We start from the raw sequence: 20,866 nt of genomic DNA on the forward strand, positions 1-20,866 counted from the left end.
ATTAAGCGCTGTCTAGTCAAAACCACCCAGAACGTTTCGGAGAATGTGAAGACTCCCCAACACAGCAGCCTTCTGCATTACCCAGATTGCCAGGTTTGTATTCCTGGTAGCAAACCCTGGTACTCTCCCAATGTCACTCAACAGATTGGGAGGTACCAATCTAAGGCACCGAGAACAACTTAGGATGCAAGCGTGACATTTCAAGAGCGAAGTCTGCATATTTGCCATATTTTTCCTGAATCTTGTCAATCTCATTATTGTCAAAATGGACAGAAAATTCAATGATATAAATGAAATCATTGGATTTATCCAAAATGACAAGATCAGGTTTGTTGGCCTGGATACGTCTGAGGCTGTATACGGGCCTATTCCAAAGAATTTTGTATTTATCGTTTTCCATGACACCCTCTACATATTCTGGGTCGTACCATGGATGGCGCTGTGTCAAAACCACAAGCATACGGTAACAAAATGATCAAGCCACTCCATCATGTCTCTTAAGTTACTGTGTTTGTCCCCAAGCTGGGCATCCACTTATTATTATTTTTATTATATGGACCAAAATATTGTGAGCATCATACCAATTGGAATTACAACTATAAAACCATTGTGTTGAGCATATGCCAAAACACGGTCTTTCACAGTGTGATGTCATTGCCAGAATGCACAAACTGAAATGGAGGTAACAGAATGTGATTCAAAGTATGGCTGACCTGCATGAAAAGTTTCTGGTTCTCACTGATAAGGCCCCAAATAGCACCAGGCAAGCATTACTACATTAATTGTTTGATAAAAAAAAAACATGGAAAAAGTGTAAATAATGCAACATAGAACGCCAGTGGGTTCACTTAGGATGACATCGGCCAATACAGTGCACCAGTAAAATCAACTTTTGACTCGACTCTAAAGTCTGAAGACATGAACATTCCTCTTTTATAAGCGATCCCAAAGCTCCATTCAAGTCTGTACAAAGATCGGTGTATTGCTGGGTCACATGAGAGAACTCTGCATGAACATTCCTCTTTTATACTTGATGCCAAAGCTCCATTCAAGTCTGTGCAAAGATCGGTGTATTGCTGGGTCACATGAGACAACTCTGCATGAACATTCCTCTTTTATACTTGATGCCAAAGCTCCATTCAAGTCTGTACAAAGATCGGTGTATTGCTGGGTCACATGAGACAACTCTGCATGAACATTCCTCCTTTATACTGGATGCCAAAGCTCCATTCAAGTCTGTACAAAGATCGGTGTATTGCTGGGTCACATGAGACAACTCTGCATGAACATTCCCCTTTTATACTGGATGCCAAAGCTCCATTCAAGTCTGTACAAAGATCGGTGTATTGCTGGGTCACATGAGACAACTCTGCATGAACATTCCTCTTTTCAACTGGATGCCAAAGCTCCATTCAAGTCTGTGCAAAGATTGGTGTATTGCTGGGTCACATGAGACAACTCTGCAGGTTTTAAAGCACAGAGTGAGTGAGTATGGTTTTACCCCGCTTTTAGCAATATTCCACAATATCATGGCTGGGGACACCAGAAATGAGCTTCATCAATTGTACCCATGTCGGGAATCGAACCCGGGTCTTCAGTGTGACGAGTAAACGCTTTAAACATATGGCTATGCGAAGGCCCCTTTAAATCACAGAGGACCATCTACAGTCAAAAACCTTTCGGTTTAAAACAAACGACAACACAAACATTTAACATCACATTTTATTATCGTTCAGTCAGCAACGATTCATAATCACAGAATATCTATATGTTTATGAAATAATTGCAATGATGAGCTTACATGGACTTATACCAACATGAGAACACAATCACACTTTAAACCCCAAACAATTTATTATGTATGCATGCTTCTTGATTACATTCAAAATGAAATAGTATTTCTTAACATTTAACATAAGGGTAATGAACAATAGATGTGTACAGGCTCTAGACGGAAGGAATGTCATTGTGTGAAACATTCATTAGGTATGCATGCTACCTCAATTACAATCAAAATATAATGGTATTTTCTTGCCCAAGAATTTCTTTCACATGTACATTAAAATGCATAGTCAAACACTTAACTTACAATAGGCCATCCATATTTTTCTCATCTCAAACCACAACCAGAAAGAGAGTGGGCAGGCAAAATATTCAAAAAAAATATCTAAAAATAAAAAGTGTTTTAGGAGTGGGTGGCGGCTAAGACACCTTCCCCTATTCCTATGAGTCTGATGTTATATTCTTAGTCAATCAGAATAAGGCGGAGATGTATGATTTACATACAGATAAAACAAAAGCAGGAAATGACCAGAAGCACACTTTAAGGCTAAACATGAAATCCATGCTATGTGCTGTTATTCCAGAACTTTCTCTGGGAGAATAATATTAAAGTAGCATATTGTTTTTGAAGATTTTTCACTTTTTCATCAGCTGTACTTCAGTACAAACATTATGACATGCTACACACTGACTAAGCAATAATTACTGTATATGCTATGATATATAAAACAACATTGGTTTACATCATTGTGAAAGAATATTGTAAAATGTCTGTTAAAATGATAATAAAGAGTGGAATACTGTTGTTATCTTCAAAGGCACAGACATTTCTTTCATGTAAATGGTAAGATCAAAAAGCTTTGATCATGAGACAACATGGTGCTGTGAAGATTATGCATAAATAACTGACTAAGTTAGTGTTGATGTCATTATTAATAAAATCAGATTATTTTCCCCCAATTTGGTACCTCTTTGTATCAAAGTCTGACACACCCTCCTGAGTCAGGTTATGTACATTTTTGGCATGATCAAGCGAAACATTCGGAAACAGATGTAAACAGACAGTTCTGAATGGAAAAGAATAATACCTACCATGCTGTAGGTGTTTTACTCTGTTGTGTTCTTTAAAAGAGATAATGTTTTCTTGTTGTGGTTTCTTTTCTTGAAACAAACAATGTGCACTGATATGTGTAAACATTGTTCAAATACCCAGATTGACAATGAAGGCTGTCTAGAATGTGGTCACCTAAAATGGTCAAAGGTGTACGCATATTTCGTTTTAATTGGTTGGCAAAGTCCAGTCAGTGTTAAGCTGATATGACCTGTTTTGAGTGAGTGAGCTGGGTTTAATGACTCTGTGAACAATATTTCATTCATATAATTTCGTGTCAGCTTAATTTGGGAGGAAAGCCGGATGTGACGTATCAGACGTTTACCACCTTTACCACGTTAACGAGCATAGGCATGGTGCTCTGAAACATAGAAACATAATCGGGGACCCGTGATTCGAACCAACAATCCTAGGTTTCTGGCGTGCCCAAGGGATGCAACATAGCAAATTGAGGCAACTTAGACGATTGGGCCCAATAACCTGTTATGAAGGAGTGTCAGATCTTGAAGGAGTGAGTTATCAAATTGGAGTTAAGATCTGATTTCATTCTGAGTCAATTATTCATATAATACAACATGGTGCTTGAATTAATAAATGCATTTAATAGGAGGAAATCATAAAATTGCACATATTGAGTGTTGGAAGTCAATCCAGTTCTAATAATCAGTTCAGTTTGAGTAACACTGACAACGAAACAACTTGCAAGCATAATTGAAAATGTTATTATAAATTGCATATTAATATACTTATCCTATCTGACACTTCGCATTTCTGATTTCTTCTTCAAGGGATGCCGAGGAGTGTTTGGGGAAGTGTTTTATTTTAGAAACTGGAAACAAGGTTCAACCACGTTTCCACATATGATCGAAGGAATAAAGAAGAAATGGCAGTGTGAGATAGGATAAGTTTAAAAATATATATTGTGCAAAACTGTGCGAAACAGAAAAATAGAAAATAATTTGATCATGTCACCATCACCATTGATCACCATGACAAAGGGGTCAGTGTTTGAACAAATTATAAACATAAAATAATAATAAAATATAAAAAACAACAGAGCAATTACGGACAAGTGAAAACCATTTCATGCTTTGGGAGGGTCGGGGACTCAGATGTTATTTTTATATTTGTTGGAGTTTTTGTGTGCAAATGTCAGAAATCGGACGAGTGAATAAAAAAATATACTGGATCATTGAATGATGCTCAAAATATTATGTGTTGGTGGGAAAAAAGAACAAAAACAAATGAAATCATCATCTTAAGCTCCATCTGCTGAATACTTCCCTTATTGTCAGCAAAGTCTGTGTCAAGGTCATCTTAAGCTCCATCTGCTGAATACTTCCCTTATTGTCAGCAAAGTCTGTGTCAAGGTCATGGGATATGACTAGATTTATTATGCAAGGAATTTCTCTACAGCAAAATAGCATACTCAGCAATTTGGCGAGATATTAATGTCAAATTGAACATCATGTTTTACAGATTAATATTTTTTAAACACTGTGTAATCTCAAAATAGATTTGTGTGTTTGACATGTCGGTGACACAAGTGTTAAATAGAAAATAGGGTCGGTGGATCCATGATCAAACAAGCACAGAAATAATACACTTAGAGAAAGAGTACTTGTTTTGCCACTGTTTCAAACATTACTATTTTTTTCTCTGAAAAGAGAAGCGAAACAGATTTTGGAACCACAAGGCAAACATTTTTTGTGGTTGCAAATCTGGAGCCAAAAGTATACTTTTTCCAGCATTTTCTTGAACAGATTATTATGATTTTTAAACAAATCCCTGGTCACCCCCCAGATTATCAAATTATGTTTCAGGAAATCTGGGTTTGCACAATACATATCCATATGACAGGAAGACCAAAGGAAAAATAAACTGCTGTATTGTTTTTTTGATAAATTGATTCAAGCGAACATATTATGAGTGAGTGAGTGAGTGAACTGGGATTAACGCTGCTTTGAACAATATTCCAGTTATATAACAGTGCGTCAGATTGACGTGGGAGGAAAGACCAAAGTGATGCAGGTCTTAGAGGTTTAAGACTTTGGAGAAACCCACGAGAATGGATGTGGGGGCATACAAACATAGAATCATAATCAGGGCAAACCGAGATTCTAAGGCAATCATAGGTTTCTGGGGTGACCAAAGGACACAACTCTGCACAGCGAAACTGTGGCATCTTAGACGACTTGGCCACAAAACATCGTACACAATTTTAAGGTTTAATTCCCCTGAACTTTTCACTTAGACAATTAATATCCCATATGACTCTTAGAAAATGATTACAGGTTTTTCATATGAAAACATATGGAAAGAGGTGTTTAACATTTTTCCAGGAGTATGTCTCCAAAGGGAGATAACTCAGGACCCATGATAAATTTATCTGCAAATGTATTGATCAAGAATATTTTGCTAGGAACTGTACAGTACAGATTAACAATGCTTATTTGTACACAGTGAAAGTCTTCTACCCTTTTGTCCACTTCCAGAACATCGGGCTGAAACTCAATTTCCCCACCCGAACACTGGACACACATGACCTTTACCACCAGAACATCGGTCCGTACATCATGGACCCTAGAGCGGCGCCAGCAACCACACCCATCGCCATGTCCGATCCATTGTAGCGGTGACGGCGGTGGTAGTCGTCAACATATACCACATTTGGTCCTGGGTTGCTAACAACTGAAATGTAAGTTGTTTCTTATTCAAGAACTGTCCGTTAAGAAAAGGGAAGTATTTTGCTTTGGAACAATCTCATTAAAATCAGATCCTCTACTCTGATGTCACACCTCTCTGCTTGAAGATCTATGGACACCACCACATAAGGTCTCATAAGAAGAAAGTTTTAATCACCGAGGTTGAAAACCCTTGGTACACCTGAGACAAAAACAAATATAGTCTGGGGGTTACAAATGCAAAAATGGACATTCAGTCTCAACTCTAACTCACCTGTAGTAGATGTTCCACTAGGTCCATGGATGACACTGCCTAGCAGGTAGATGGTATATCTCAAGTCTAACTCACCTAAACAGTTAATTCACTAGGGCCGTGGATGACGGTCTAAGGCTGGTAGAGGGTCTATCTCAAGTCTAACTTACCTGTAGCTGTTGTTCCATAGGTCCACTAGGGCCGTGGATGACGGTCCAAGGCTGGTAGAGTGTCTATCTCAAGTCTAACTTACCTGTAGCTGTTGTTCCATAGGTCCACTAGGGCCGTGGATGACGGTCTAAGGCTGGTAGAGGGTCTATCTCAAGTCTAACTTACCTGTAGAAGTTGTTCCATTAGGTCCACTAGGTCTGTGGATGACGGTCCCCAGCCGGAAGATGGTCTATCTCAAGTCTAACTCACATGTAGCAGTTAATTCACTAGGTCCGTGAATGATGGTGCCCGGCAGCTTGACAGTCTGCCAAAAGTCTAACTTAATTGTAGAAGTTGTTACATTAGGTCCGTGGATGACGATCACCAGCTGATAGAGGGTCTGTCACAAGTCTAACTTACCTGTAGTATTTGTTCCATTAAGTCTGTAGATGACGATGTGGGGCAGGTAGACGGTCTATCTCGTGTCTAACTTACCTGTAGTATTTGTTCCATTAAGTCCGTGGATGACGATGATGGGGCAGGTAGACGGTCTATCTCGTGTCTAACTTACCTGTAGTATTTGTTCCATTAAGTCCGTGGATGACGATGATGGGGCAGGTAGACGGTCTATCTCGTGTCTAACTTACCTGTAGTAGTTGTTCCATTAGGTCCGTGGATGACGATGTGGGGCAGGTAGACAGTCTATATCGTGTCTAACTTACCTGTAGTATTTGTTCCATTAAGTCCGTGGATGACGATGATGGGGCAGGTAGACGGTCTATCTCGTGTCTAACTTACCTGTAGTAGTTGTTCCATTAGGTCCGTGGATGACGATGTGGGGCAGGTAGACAGTCTATATCGTGTCTAACTTACCTGTAGTATTTGTTCCATTAAGTCCGTGGATGACGATGATGGGGCAGGTAGACGGTCTATCTCGTGTCTAACTTACCTGTAGTAGTTGTTCCATTAGGTCCGTGGATGACGATGTGGGGCAGGTAGACGGTCTATATCGTGTCTAACTTACCTGTAGTAGTTGTTCCATTAGGTCCCTGGATGACGGTGCCCGGCTGGTAGACTGTTTGGCCGAGGGCTCCGTTGTACATGACATGTGTGGTCTGACCAGGGACCCCGTTGTACAAGACCTGACCGGGGTATCCATAGCTGGAGTTTGTAACCAATGTCTGGTAGGAGGGTGGGACGGAACTGCTCCTCTGTCCCATCACACGGGCTTCCTCCAGAGCTATCTGCCATGCCCTGGAGAGAGAGGGAAGTGTGAACTTGGGGTGTCAACATACAGAGCAATGGTTGCAGAGGGGGCTTAGGGGTGTCAAGCTACACATATCTTGCTGAAAATTTCCTCAATCAAAATAAATAATAATCCCAAGGCATGCGGTTATATGTCTATGTTTCACATTACAAGATCACTACCCCAACTGTCCTGTGTATGACCTGAACATTCTCAAAGTTAGTTTCATAATTAGTTAACAAATGTAAACCGCACTGTAGCTCACCTGGATATGTAGTCAACAGTCTTATATGTCACTGCTGCTGTGGGTATTGATACATTAATATACATGTCAAACCGCATAGAAACTTCTTTATTATATATATTTCAGAGCAGGCACAAAACCGGATCTTAACAGGTCGTTTGTTAGATTTGTGAGTTACATGTACCAACCTGCAGCCATCAATTCTCCATTTCATTCTGGCAAAATGGCATGAGTGTATATACTAATTACCACCGCTATGTGTATACTATTTATTCCCTGGATATAAACTGACCCTAAGGTGTTTGTTTGTTGTTTAACGCCACACTCAGCAATGTTCCAGCTATATGAAGGCGGTCTGTAAATAATCGAGTCTAGACCAGACAATCCAGTGATTGACATCATGAGCATCGATCCACACAATTGGCATACGATGACATGCAACAACCAAGACAGCAAGCCCTGACCACCCGATCCTGTTAGTGGCCTCTTACAATAAGCATAGTCGCTTTTTACGGCAAGCATGGGTTTCTGAAGACCTATTCTTCCCAGGAACTTCACTGATCTGCATGTACAATCATTATCAATTACATTATCTCCAGAATATCACAATACAGACACCCTTATCGCAATGCAATTTATTTGCCAATACACAGCCCTGATAATCAGTGTCCCAGCACCACAACTACACGAGGAGATGACGAAGATGGTAGTGAATGAGTGAGTTGGGTTTAACACCGCTTTTAACAGTATTCCAGTTATATCATGCTGTGTCAGGTTAATGTGGGAGGAAAGCCCAAAGTGATGCAAGTGTCAGGCATTTCGCACTTTAGTCAAACACACAAGCATGGATATGGCGCTGACAAACCCAGAGCAAAATCGAGGCAAACCAAGATTCGAAACCACAATCATAGGTTTATGGTGTGCCCAAGGGATGCAAGACTGCATAGTGAATTTGGTGTCATATTTGACTGGGCCACCAGTGCCCACTGTAGATCGCAGGTAAAACAAGATACGTACTTCATATCATCTGAGCTCTCAGCACATAGTCTAAGCTCCTCATTCCTCATGTCTAGAGCAAACAGACACCCCTTGGACATTCCCTCTGGGGGAGTCACACTGTTACACTGAAACAAGCAAATAACATCATAATGAGAACACTAGTGGCAAAAGTAAAAAACAATGCATGTTTGTTTCTGGTTTCCAACCCAAATCTGGAGCCCCAGACATTAAACCCCTTGTTTGTTGTATCACATCACTCAACAATACTCCAGTAATCTGAGGGTGGGGGTCCCAGGCTGGCGTCATGAAGCACATTCACTTGATTTCATTTCTTCTTTCTCTAAAACTTAAGACTTGGAAATCTTATGTAGGCGTTCAGGGTCATAGTTCAACACAGCCCACCTTTAATCATCATGTAAAAGGACGGGATTTGAAGGATTTATTTCTGAAAAATTAAAATATAATCAATAGGAAAAGAAATACAATTAATTAAACTTTTTTTACTTTGAGGATAACATTTTAGTGTTAGACTGTCCCTGAAATGGGGACTGCCTCTGTGGTCTAGCAGTCTAGCAGATAGAGCATCTGCCCAGAGAATGGAAGGGTGGTTGTTTAATCCCCAGAAGCACCAAACCAACAGACTTTAAATGATGGTAGTTGTTGTTACCATGCCTGGGGCTCGGCATTAGGGGATAAGAAAAGGACTGGTTGGCTTGGACTCATTATCAGGGACTTATCTGGGACTCTTTATGAACCAAGTGCTTGTGGCAGGCAAATTGTGAAAAATCATTATTTTGTTCAAAATTGGGATTTTCTAAAAGTGATTATTTTCTTTAATCCAGAGGGATATTGAGATTGCATTTAATGCAATAATATAAAACAAAGCATCAACACCTGTTCCTTCTTATTGGTCTTGCTTTAAGTGAATACAGTTTACCTCTACAAAGCCATAAACAGTGTCTCATTTAACGGTTATAACACTTTTTTTACCGGTAAAATTAAGCTTGGACTGGTAATTCATGTGACACCAGTCCCCGTGGACTGGCAAATAAAGTACTTATTATAATTCTTTGTTGTTGAGCAAAACGTCGGTGATATTCATGCAAATACGTTTTTCGAACAAAGTCAGCTTGTCTGTTACCATCAGGGTGTCCCCTTGTCTATTTCTAGGTTAAACATCCAGTTGTAGCGACTTTGTCTCGAAATAATAAAAATAAAGTGAAAATTGTGACTGAAGTTTATGTGAACGACATATAGATCTAACTAAGTCACTCCAGAGATGACATCTTTGCATTGAACATGAAGTTGAAAGAATTAAAACCAAATAATTTTCATATGTCTTTATATTTGTTGAAAGTTGGGACTGGCAAAAATTAGGGGGGACTGGCAGTTTCAAAAGCCAGCGGGAAGACTGATAAAATTAGTCATCAGTTACATATATATGAATACATTGTAACATGAATTAGGAAATGTTTTGTTCCAAATATCGGCCACTGGGCAGGTCTAAATAAATCCCTGAGAATCTTGCTAAAAGCGGAAAAAAACATACTCACTAACTCACTCACTCAAACGCGATGTTAAACCCCATTTCATATCACCTGGCCTGCTATTGAACAACCGTAGTATTTTCCAGTTATGTAATTGTGGCCTGTAAACAATCAAGCGAAAACAGATGTTCCACACTTGAGAGTATGAAGACACACAATCCACCAAGACACCGAGCCTGATCCCCAATCCACCAAGTCACCGAGCCTGAACCACCGATCCACCAAGTCACCTTACTAGTGAAGATCCGGATAAGAATTAATTTTCAGCAACCCATGCTTTCAACAAAAGGCACCTATACTTGTTGTAAGAGGCAACTAACGTGAACGAGTGGTCAGGCTCGATGGCCTGGTTGATGTATGACATCGTATCCAAATTGAGTGGATCGATGCTCATGATGTCAATCACTGGATTGTCTGGTCCAGACTTTGTTATTCACAGGCCACCTTCATATAGCTGGAAGATACACCCCTCTTAAGACCAGCATAAGTTGCTGAGGGCTATCTTTAACCCCAATCCATAAGGGGTGACAAACAAGTAGGAGTCCCTTCCAACCCCCACTGTACCTCAAAGCCTGGCTTAATCCTTTGTACTCGTGCTCGTACGACAATTCTCTCTTCTGCCCTGGGCTCATCGGGGTTCTCGAAGTACAACAGATCCCCATTGGTACGCAGGACAAACCAGTTCCTCTTCCAGCGGTGAAGGATCGAACCTGTCAAAGACATTAATGATCAATAAATCTTCACTAATTATACATAACATGTATGTGAAGCCCACTGTTTTCTTTCAGCTTGTGTTTGGCTCCAGGGTTAAAAACTAACAGTTTTTGTCCACTAGTCCGTATAATGATAACATATAGCAAAACCCTTAAAATGGGCCAATTTCTACTTGTCCTTTGGATACTTTTAATATTGAGCAGTTTGGTAAGGACTACAGGACTAGTGCCAATTTCTAATGCTGGGCTCTAGGAGAAATTTTAGAGGTACCTGAAATTTAGCTTTTTAAAACCAATACACTAAACTAAGCACATGAGCAATATGGCTACAATGGACAAAAATGGGCTAAACGGCTACAAAGTTGTCTGCAAAATCTAAAATTTTGTAAGAAAACATGCTGTATTATTTCTAACAGATTAGGTATATTTTCCCTCAATATCACAAACCAGGAGCTTCAATAAATGGGCTGCACATACGATTATGACTAAAAACGCTTACTCTGTCTGTGGAGCCAACCCGCCTTGGCTATGTCGAAACTTTCCATGTCTTCTTTCTGTTGAAAGAAAAGAACTTTTTCAACTTCAAGTCAGGAGGTTTCAACAGGTCTGCCTCTGACACCATGACAGCCATGTGTGTAACTCTTTAAAAATATCATACAACATAACGACGTGAACTTGTTAACTTGTATATACACATAAACAAATTTTGGCTTACCTGTACACAGGAAATAGACTTAGATATATATGTATATATTTGGGCTGCAGCAAATACTCTATTAGGCGAATACAATTCGTATCACGAATATTGGGTAACAAATACAAATATTAATTCTGAAAACATTAACAAGTCAGAAGTTGATGTATTATTTGTTATATTCAGTGAAACAATAACAACATAAATTATGATATATTATACATTTATATACTGCACTTATCCAGGTACTAGTAGTAGTATATGATCAAATGCGACAATCAAATTAAATATCATGAGAGTGTTGTCTTTTGAAAACATCTATGCGTAAAAAATATGTTATTATGGATATTTTTAGGTACAGAGTATGTAAATGCACACGATTGCACATTCATTAATACTCGATTCTAGTCGCAACGAGTAACGAATTCAATTCATGAATGGATACGGTTCGATTCACCGATTACGGGAGTGAATACGCGACTTCGAGATTCACACTTTTCCCCTAGCCTGAATCTAATTAAATGCGTGATTACAAGCAAAAATTCAATCATGGTAGTCCTCTTGAATTAGTGGCATTGAGGATATAATTTCATAACCATTTTTCAACGATTCAGTTCTGCTCGACTCCGCTTTGAACAGTATTCCAGTTGCCTCATGGCATGTCAGCTTACTGTGGGTGAAAGCCTGAAGTGATGCAATTATCAGACGTTTACCACTTTGGTGAAACCCAGGAGCATGGGTAGGGTGCTGACAATCCCAGAAACATAATCGAGGCGAACCAGGACTCGAACACATGATCATAGTTTTCTAAGAAGGCAACTCTGTACAGCGAATTGCAGCACCTTAAATGACCGGGTAGGGTAGGTTGCCCCCAATTCTATCCCTGACCCTTGGACCCCTTTCCAATCAAACGCCTTTGACGACTTTAGGGATGGATACAACTTGCCGATCAAACACCACTCTATACTTCTTAGCGTAGGGCACCCCTTTACGATCCTCAGGGTCAGTTATGAGCTAAAGTATAGGTTACCCAGCTAACACACGACGTTGTCACAACGTTGTGGAAATGTTGTGGATTGGTAACGTCGTCATATTATGTTGTCACAACGTTGTTATAAGTCAACGTGCAACGTTATTTCACAACGTTATAACAACGTTGCACATTCACGTTGTGAAAACGTTGTGCATTGGACATCACACAACGTTTTGTAGCTACGTTTCTGAAACGTCGGTGAATCGCTATAGAGTTTGCTTCTCGATAGTCATAAAGGAATAGAACTGCTTTATCAAAATCAACATGAATTTGTCAGAATACCAAGGCAGTAATGCATTACCTTTCTATATATTCGGCATTTAAATTTTCATCTCTTAATACTAAAATTTCCAGAACGTAATTGCGTATCTCTATGACAACGTTATTCCACAACGTAACAACAACGTTGCAAATTAACGTTGTGATAACGTTGTGCTTTGGACATTACAACACTTTTTGCAAATGATGTTTAGGAAACCACTTGTAGATCTACCATCTCTTAGTTTCATTTTTTTTAAACATATATATCTATAACGATGTTATCTGTCTACTAAATGTTGTCACAAGCAATATTACAGTTAAAAACAATTGCGCCCATTTTTAGCCGCGTGAGAGCGACTGCTGAAAAGTTTAGCCTGTTGCCTCGTGAAGTGACGTCAGAATGACGTCACATTGTCGCGGAAGATTTGTTGTCACCAGCCATCTTAGTTCAAGCTCACTCTAGACATATTAGAAGTCTACAACCAAGAGATTGTGCAGCAACTGGAACTGGACAGATGATCTGTGAATTCGGATGAGGTAAGTTAATTTTTCAGAAGCAGCCTCTGCTTGTTGATATGTTTCTGTACATGCAGATCGTCAAATGATTTAAATGTATCGTATTATTCAGCGGTGGCAGGGTTTAGAATGCAGTTTGCCGGTCACTTTCACTGAGCGTCAGTGTTGATATTAATATTTGATACACAGAACATAATGTATATAGAGGTGAAGGAGGCCCAAGACTTTTTTTCCATATTATTATTTTATGGATACCAAGGGTAATTACCAAGGGCAAGCAGTATATGTTTGACCAGAATTGAGTCTGGCGGCGTTTTGTGGCCGTCATATTATGTTCGGGTTTCGATCGTAAACGTGTAGGTCTGTAAATAGGCCTAACTTATGCATCGCCTACTGACCACTGACAGTTATCGCCATTTCTTCCGTGTTATTTCGGAAATCATTACCATTCAAAGTTTACTTGTACTAATCTTCGGACTTTGATTTTTGTGAAACAATGTGGCTCATTCAGGCCATGGGAAAGGTTTGGTAGATTTCTCTTATACAGCGAAGAGAGGGAATCAAAACAATGGAAGTATTTTCAGATCGACTCTCTGTAGGCTACTAGTTATAGCCTTAGTCTTAATGCGCTCAATGATGTTATGAAAAAATTGTATTTTCGGGAAGAGATAGAAACATACTTGCTGTTTCCAAAAAGGCCTAATTAGCACTGACTGAAGTAGCCTAAATGTGGACCATCAGGTTGTTGGTGCTGTCTATACATTTTATTTTAGCAAGGCTCTTATCATGGTGTATTTTTATTATTTCCAAAAAAGAATCAATTCATCATTTTCCGATAACTAGATCTATGTCCGACTCCCTTCTAATGAAAACGAGCAAAGTAAAACGAGTCTCTCGTCGCGCGCTATAACGGGGTGTTTGCAGTATTTTCATTTTGGTGATGATAAGCTAGTCGATAGTCAAAAGTTAAATATCACCATATATTGTCAGTGAGTTGGTCATCGTTTGTTGATTATTAAGGTGAGATAGGTGTAGCCAATGTGCACCAATTGATAGCAACCCTATTCGTTCGGTCTCGATCTCCATATGTTGCCACGTAGGCTACCATACTAGGTCTACAGAATTATATTTAACGATATTGAACTGTATTATTATGTTAATAAACGTAGTAACAAATAAATTTCAATAATTATTTACAGAGCTGTTTCAACTTCGTCTGGTATTGTATAAGCTATTGCATTTTGTTAATTTTCCCATGTTTCTATCTTTGTAAATATTAGAACATAGATTCTATATAAATATCCTGGCATATTAATGTTAGTATTAAAAAAAATAATCACAATTTTAATTAGGATAAATACCCCAAAGTGTTAACACTTCTATTCATAATTCATATTCAACATTCATGCTTCAAATATGGGAACTATTTATTTTATTTGGCAATATATATTTTTCATTTATGTATATATTTTTCAAATAAGGTTTTAGAAACTTGGCCAACATATTCACTTGAATCACTAGTTTGTGATGTACAGCAGAAAGGTAAAGTTACTGCTTTTGAATAACTACAGTTGACTGATATTGACTGATAAAACTATTTGCCAATACTACCACCAGTTACATCATAATCTAAGCAAATGTGATTTATCTATACAGTGCTGGTTTATTTAAAAATGTGATACGTTGTGGTTTCTGTTTTTCTTTCAGGTGGAGAAAACAGTATTGTGGGAGCATATTTGTTTAAAGTACATCACTGACAGAAAGGTATGTATGATGCAATAATATATACAAACATCTTCAAGAATTAAAATTTAGATGATTCTTATTTAATTATACCCACAATCTAAAAGGGCGGGGGTATAAAGTTACACCAATGATTCAGTGCTAAAAGCCTTTTTGCCTATGTATGATCCAAGAGCATCATGGTATTACTGTCTTCGCACTTTCAGCAGTTTTTAACTGTTTAAAGACATCAAAATATTATTTTTGGGAATGCAACCATTATTTTGTTATGTCAGAAATGTCCCTTGCCTTGCCATTTTATAATATTTGTGTCATTTTTTATTCAGGTACCAAGGCTTAAGGAGAGACTATGGATACAGTTGAAGATCATCCCTGTGACTTTTCATTTGAGGACTGAAAAGGCTCCTCAGCCACTCAGCCCAAGTTCTGACTTGTCATTTAATAAATAAAAAAAGGTCACCTCAACCAGAATTCTATTGTCATTTCGTTGCTGGGAAATGGATCTTAGGACAACAGATGCATAGACTATTCTGTTTGTCACAGTGTTGCTCTCAATGCTGAATGTATGGGGTAAGGCCAAGAAAATTTATAAATGTTTCAATTTGTGCAGGGCTTATTGTTTGATGGTTTTTAATTTGCATATTCGTGGGAAAATCAAATATCTTCGAATTGTGTTGAAACATTTGTGAACAATTTGCACATAGCCTTGAAAACTGTTTGGGAAAATAAATATTATATAACCAAATTGTACATGTAATTTAAAACATTTTGATTTTTATCTTGGCCGTATTTCAAACTCTGCCAAAAGAGAGTGCATTTCATTGACTTGCTGTTTCACGGATAGGGTTAAAGTGAATTCAGTTTGCAGAATGTATTGCTTGGTACCTGATGTCTTAACTAGATTGGTACCTGATGTCTTAACTAGATTGGTACAAACTTTTCAGGCTGCCTGGGAGGTATTGAGGAATAAGACAGGCGTTAATCTACATGGACATTGCAACAACGTGCTTCAATGGCTGTAGTGTCGCCATATGTATGCGATACCTACGTTGTCGCGACGTTTTGGATAAACGTTGTAGCAACGTAAAAAATGGATGTTGTGACAACGTCTTGATTTGGTTGTATTTTGGTTTACGCACAACGTTGTAGCAACCAATCTGGGAGTCTATAGATTTACGTTGTGACAACGTAGAATTGTTTGCTGGGTAGCTATCTCTTTTACTGAATTTATCCAATATAATTTGTGTAAAATCTGTATACTTTCCATCAAGTTTCAAGTTACGAGGAGAAAATGTTCATAAAGGTAAACAACCAGGTCATGATTACTTGGTAAATGAGCTATAATTATTCCACGATAGTGCCTAAGGGAAACTGTTGGCTAAATACTGTTAGATTATCTCATCAGCCTCGCTAAACTTTAAACTGGCAACTTGAGTTCGATTATCCAGGTGGCGCAACAGAATATTCTAAAAAGTGAGTCAGGTAAAGTGCTACACTCCCATTCAAGTTCCAAATTCATGTTGCCATATTGAATACCAGATTCAATACATAAAATACATAACCTGCACCTTGGGATTGCGATAGCACTGGTCATGTTCAAGCCCCCTATGTTGGCATTGCCCCCCCAGCTAATCTACTATCAACAGGGGTAATCGCAAATATTGCACCGATTGCCAAAACCGAACCTAGCCCACAGAGAAAACAGAAATGCTAAGTAGATTTAATCTAAAGGGGGGTGGGGTTGAAATAGGGTTTAACGTTGTGCTCAAGATGATTGCAATTATATAGTGATGTGCATGCATGTGTGTGTGTAGCTGCTTGTAGTTTTACCGACTAATACTGATCTAATAGAGCTAGCCCACTGAGATACAAGCTGCAGTTTAACATGAATACCCCACTCAGACACAGTATGCTGATCCTTAATGCCAGGCAAGGTAACAATAAGTACCATTGTGTAACCTCTTTTAATATGACCCGGCCGGGGATCAGGGAGCCCAGGCGCTCTACCACTAGACATGGGAGGTGGTTTTAATCAGATCAAAACATGTTAAATATAAATAAATTAGCATCTACTCTGATTTACTGCATGTCAAACTGAACCTGTATTTGAGATGCATCACAGCATGCTGTCAGATCATAATTAACTATGTTAGTATTGATGTGTTGTATACGAGAAGACAGTCAGGAAACAGTTGCATGGTCCAGCGCTCCGAATCAAAGTTGCCAAAGCATAAATACTACTATAATTAGTCGTTATTATCTTGAGAATAAATATAATTTGCCGTTTATACTTGACCTTTAGCAGTCTTTTTTTGCAAAAACGGTCCTGTTCTAGCCTGCGCACACAACAGGCATACAGACGCTATACAAGCAATTAATATGTTTGCAAAATTCCACTATCTGTTGTGGGAGTGTAAAAAACTTCGAGCTCAGATTAGCCATTGATGACAACCCTTGATATCATAATTTGAAGAGAATAATAAATCGTCTGCAATTTGGGTTAATGAATAGTCTTGGGTAGGAAGCGCTTGAAGAGTCGTGTTTATCCTCCATACATACTTGCTAACAGCGCATGCATATGTTGTGGTAAATTACTAATCAAGGCTACTACATGCCAGTGTGAAATAAATGCGCCACTGTTCCATTCACTACCATCATTACGTAATGTGAACCTCAGCAATGAATATCTGTACAACGCTCTTTCCTAGAACGCATGGGTCGGTTTCTTGGACCCCGATGACAGCGGTATATCGAGGGATCACTGTATCAACTTGCAAAAACCTGCCCCAGTGTTATGTATCACAATAGCAGTGACAGACATCAGTCATGCACTCACTGTCAGATGACGATATCTATCGCTCACATTGAACCTGAACATGCTATATCATTATCAGCTTCATTTCGTAATCGTTATCTATAATCTAGGCCTAATGACATTAGACTAAATGAAGCGACCTACTCCTTGCGTCGATCTCTCGTTACGACTGAATGACATCACTCTCTCTCTAAGCTTCCAGGATGATGACTTATGACTCATGTTTAATTTCTAAAACAAAAACATATCAGAAAGAGATTCAGATTAGGAATTTGTAATAGACAAAATGTCAAACGTCAAAGTGTTCAGTCTGGCCAAATAAAGCGCTAGATGTTTGGGAAAATGTTGACAACGCCTGAAAACAAATGTAAGTTCATTAATGAATGGAGTCGGAATACATGATAATGAATGGTTTTACCTTATCAAGGAGGAATGACACTCTAACTTAAATTGCGATGCGTCAAACGACGACCCTTGTTTTGATATCCTGTTAGCAAACAGCGCATGTGCGGGGATAACATCCGGTTCTCTCAAACTGGTTCCCGGCTCCCTATGCGCGTCGTCAACTTGTATACTATTTATTTAAAGACAGAACCCAGACGCAAAACAAAACTGCCCAACTCCAAAATGGACACGATATTATCAATCCAAACGACCTAGAAAATGATTTGTCAAGACAGGACATATTTTTGTCAAATGAGGGATGTTTTTGTCGGATGGAAAATATAACAGATGTTGTTTCTAATATGAGGTATTATAAAAAACAAAAAACAAAAACAACAACAAATGTACTGTAATATGAAACGGATACCCGTAGTCTCACGATTATCGGTGAAATTATCCTCATGGTCAATACCCGTGAATTTCCGGCGTAGAATAGGTCTCTAGCAACCCATCCTTGCCATAAAAGGCGACTATGCTTGTCGTAAGAGGCTTATAACAGGATCGGGTGGTCAGGGCTCACTGATTTGGTTGATGCATGTCATCGTATCCCAATTGCGTGAATGGATGCTCATGATGTCAATCACTGGATGGTCTGGTCTAGACTCGATTATTTACAGACCGCCTTCATATAGCTTGAATATTGCTGAGTGCGGCGCTAAACAACAAACAAACAAAAATCCTAAGGGTCCGTTTATAGCCAGGGAATGAATAGTATACACATAGCGGTGGTAATTAGCATATGCACTCATGTCATTTTGCCAGGATGAAATGGAGAATTGATGGCATCAGGTTGGTACATGTAACTCGCAAATCTGTAACGACCCGTGAAGATCCGGGCTAGAACGTCAGCAACCCATGCTTGTCGTAAGAGACGACTAACGGGATCGGGTGGTCAGGCTCGCTGACGTGGTTGATGCATGTCATCATATCCCAATTGCGTGGATCGATGTTCATGATGTCAGTCACTGGGTTGTCTGGTCCTGGCTCGAGTATTTACTGACCGCGCCGTCATTTAGTTGAATCGCAGCAAACACAATCATACCTACTGTTGGTCCAATGTTGGAAGATGATATTGTTCCAAAGTACTTTTTCCACAGAGTTTTCAAGTTGGTCCAATGTCGGCAACATGACTTTAGTCCCACATTGTACCAACATGAGGTCAGTGTTTTCCAGTGTATTAATAGGGGTGGTATTCTGGGTGCAGATTGATTGTTTGATGATTGGTGCAGATTGGGTATATTGTGTGGGTACACTGGTTAATGATATTCGCTGTGTTGGCGTTGCCCTTTTGCATCTTAGGGGGATATTATCTCTTAAATGCATCATTAAACCCATGAAATTCATGACTGCAGCTGTATTAAATTTAGTTATTATTCTTCATCTATATTTTGAATCACAATATTCGTTATATTTGCAAGTTAAGTAAATTAGAGTGATAATTTATGTGCACATCATACGTGTCATATATCGGTTCCACGTCCATGGCACAGAATTGTTCCCTTTTGTCTTTAGGTTTCTTGCTTTCAGCTTCTGCATCTGCATTTTGGATTTAATTACATAAATTTTATTATATTAATGAACTCTTTGCCGTTGATCTGTTTCGAAATACCCTAACAGTAGCATCAATTGATGTTGGATAATGATTTAATTCCAGGTGATGTGAATAATGATAAAATATTGTTGAAAATACTCACATCAATAAACATTTCAGATACATTAAACTCAGGATTATTTGAGGAATGCCTTTAATGTGACAAGTTGCATAAATCAAATTGATAGCTTCTATACATGCATTGATGTCTGTAATAATAACATTTGTTAATGACATACATACTTGTGGATTACAAAGATTCCGAGTTTCGATAAACATTAAAATGTCTTGCAACTTTATTTTGAGCCATTCCTGTTAGCAGCATACCCACGACGCGTAGACGTTGACATTCATCAATTCGTTGTATTGCGTATTGCGTTTTAATGAGCACCTCATAGCTTAACGATCCTTGTGTGCTGTTCACATTAAAAACAACACGTGTATGAGTAGCATGCTACCACCAAAGACGCAAACATCCAAATGAGATTTCTCCATAAAAAAAGTTTCAAAGATGCACTATTTATTTTCAGTATAAATTTATTTCTATTGAACTTTATATGAAACAGAATAACGTTTTTCGAGTGGAATATCAGGTTTATCTCATCAAGCGTAGCCACTCGTGGAAATATCTCCTTTTCCCCCGTCACGAGATGAGAGAAACATGATATTTCACGAGACACATGGACTATCCTATTTAGTATATACCTTTTGTGTAGTTTTCTGTCGGAAAACTAAATTATTTCATTACAAATTTATAACCTTGAAACGAAAGTTGTCCCTATCTAACACACAGTGGAGGTTCTCCACCCTGTGTATTTGCGGCTGAAAAGTAGTTTCCTGTTTGCAATATCTTAAAAATATTCTTGAAAACTACGAGACTGCTGTTGGAAGCGAATGAATACACGTTGGTGAAGTAACGAAAATGGCGGTTTCTCGATTGGGTTAAATGACGAAACAATTTCAAGAGAATAACAAACAGCATGAATCTATATTAACTCCATAAATGATATATATTTTTAAAATATATTTTGCCTTGTCAA

General features: G+C 38.7%; 1 protein-coding gene and 1 long non-coding RNA gene across 2 annotated transcripts; one reads left to right on the forward strand and one right to left on the reverse strand.

Moving 5' to 3' along the window:
• Nucleotides 1-1,708: 1,708 nt before the first annotated feature.
• Nucleotides 1,709-18,348, reverse strand: LOC124112647 (pleckstrin homology domain-containing family B member 2-like). Its single transcript, XM_046472779.2, has 6 exons — nucleotides 18,210-18,348; nucleotides 11,229-11,283; nucleotides 10,581-10,726; nucleotides 8,488-8,594; nucleotides 7,005-7,234; nucleotides 1,709-5,584 (listed from the first exon to the last, which is right to left on the reverse strand). The coding sequence occupies exons 2-6, from the start codon at nucleotides 11,272-11,274 to the stop codon at nucleotides 5,442-5,444; spliced, it is 672 nt and encodes a 223-aa protein (XP_046328735.1). The 5' UTR covers nucleotides 11,275-11,283; nucleotides 18,210-18,348; the 3' UTR covers nucleotides 1,709-5,441.
• Nucleotides 12,989-15,481, forward strand: LOC124112648. Its single transcript, XR_006857641.2, has 3 exons — nucleotides 12,989-13,254; nucleotides 14,941-14,997; nucleotides 15,303-15,481. It is a non-coding gene; the product is annotated as an uncharacterized LOC124112648 (long non-coding RNA).
• Nucleotides 18,349-20,866: the final 2,518 nt, after the last annotated feature.

This window comes from Haliotis rufescens, unplaced genomic scaffold, assembly GCF_023055435.1.
Source record: "Haliotis rufescens isolate VD_foot unplaced genomic scaffold, xgHalRufe1.0.p SCAF_95, whole genome shotgun sequence".
Classification (NCBI taxonomy): domain Eukaryota; kingdom Metazoa; phylum Mollusca; class Gastropoda; order Lepetellida; family Haliotidae; genus Haliotis; species Haliotis rufescens.

Bases quoted from the DNA above. Each gene is read 5' to 3' on its own strand.
- LOC124112647 (XM_046472779.2), bottom strand. From the start codon at position 11,274: ATGGAAAGTTTCGACATAGCCAAGGCGGGTTGGCTCCACAGACAGA. The intron at 10,727-11,228 runs GTAAGCGTTTTT...TGTCTTTGACAG, and splicing joins GGGTTGGCTCCACAGACAGA to GTTCGATCCTTCACCGCTGG. The intron at 8,595-10,580 runs GTACAGTGGGGG...TGCTTGTTTCAG, and splicing joins GGATTAAGCCAGGCTTTGAG to TGTAACAGTGTGACTCCCCC.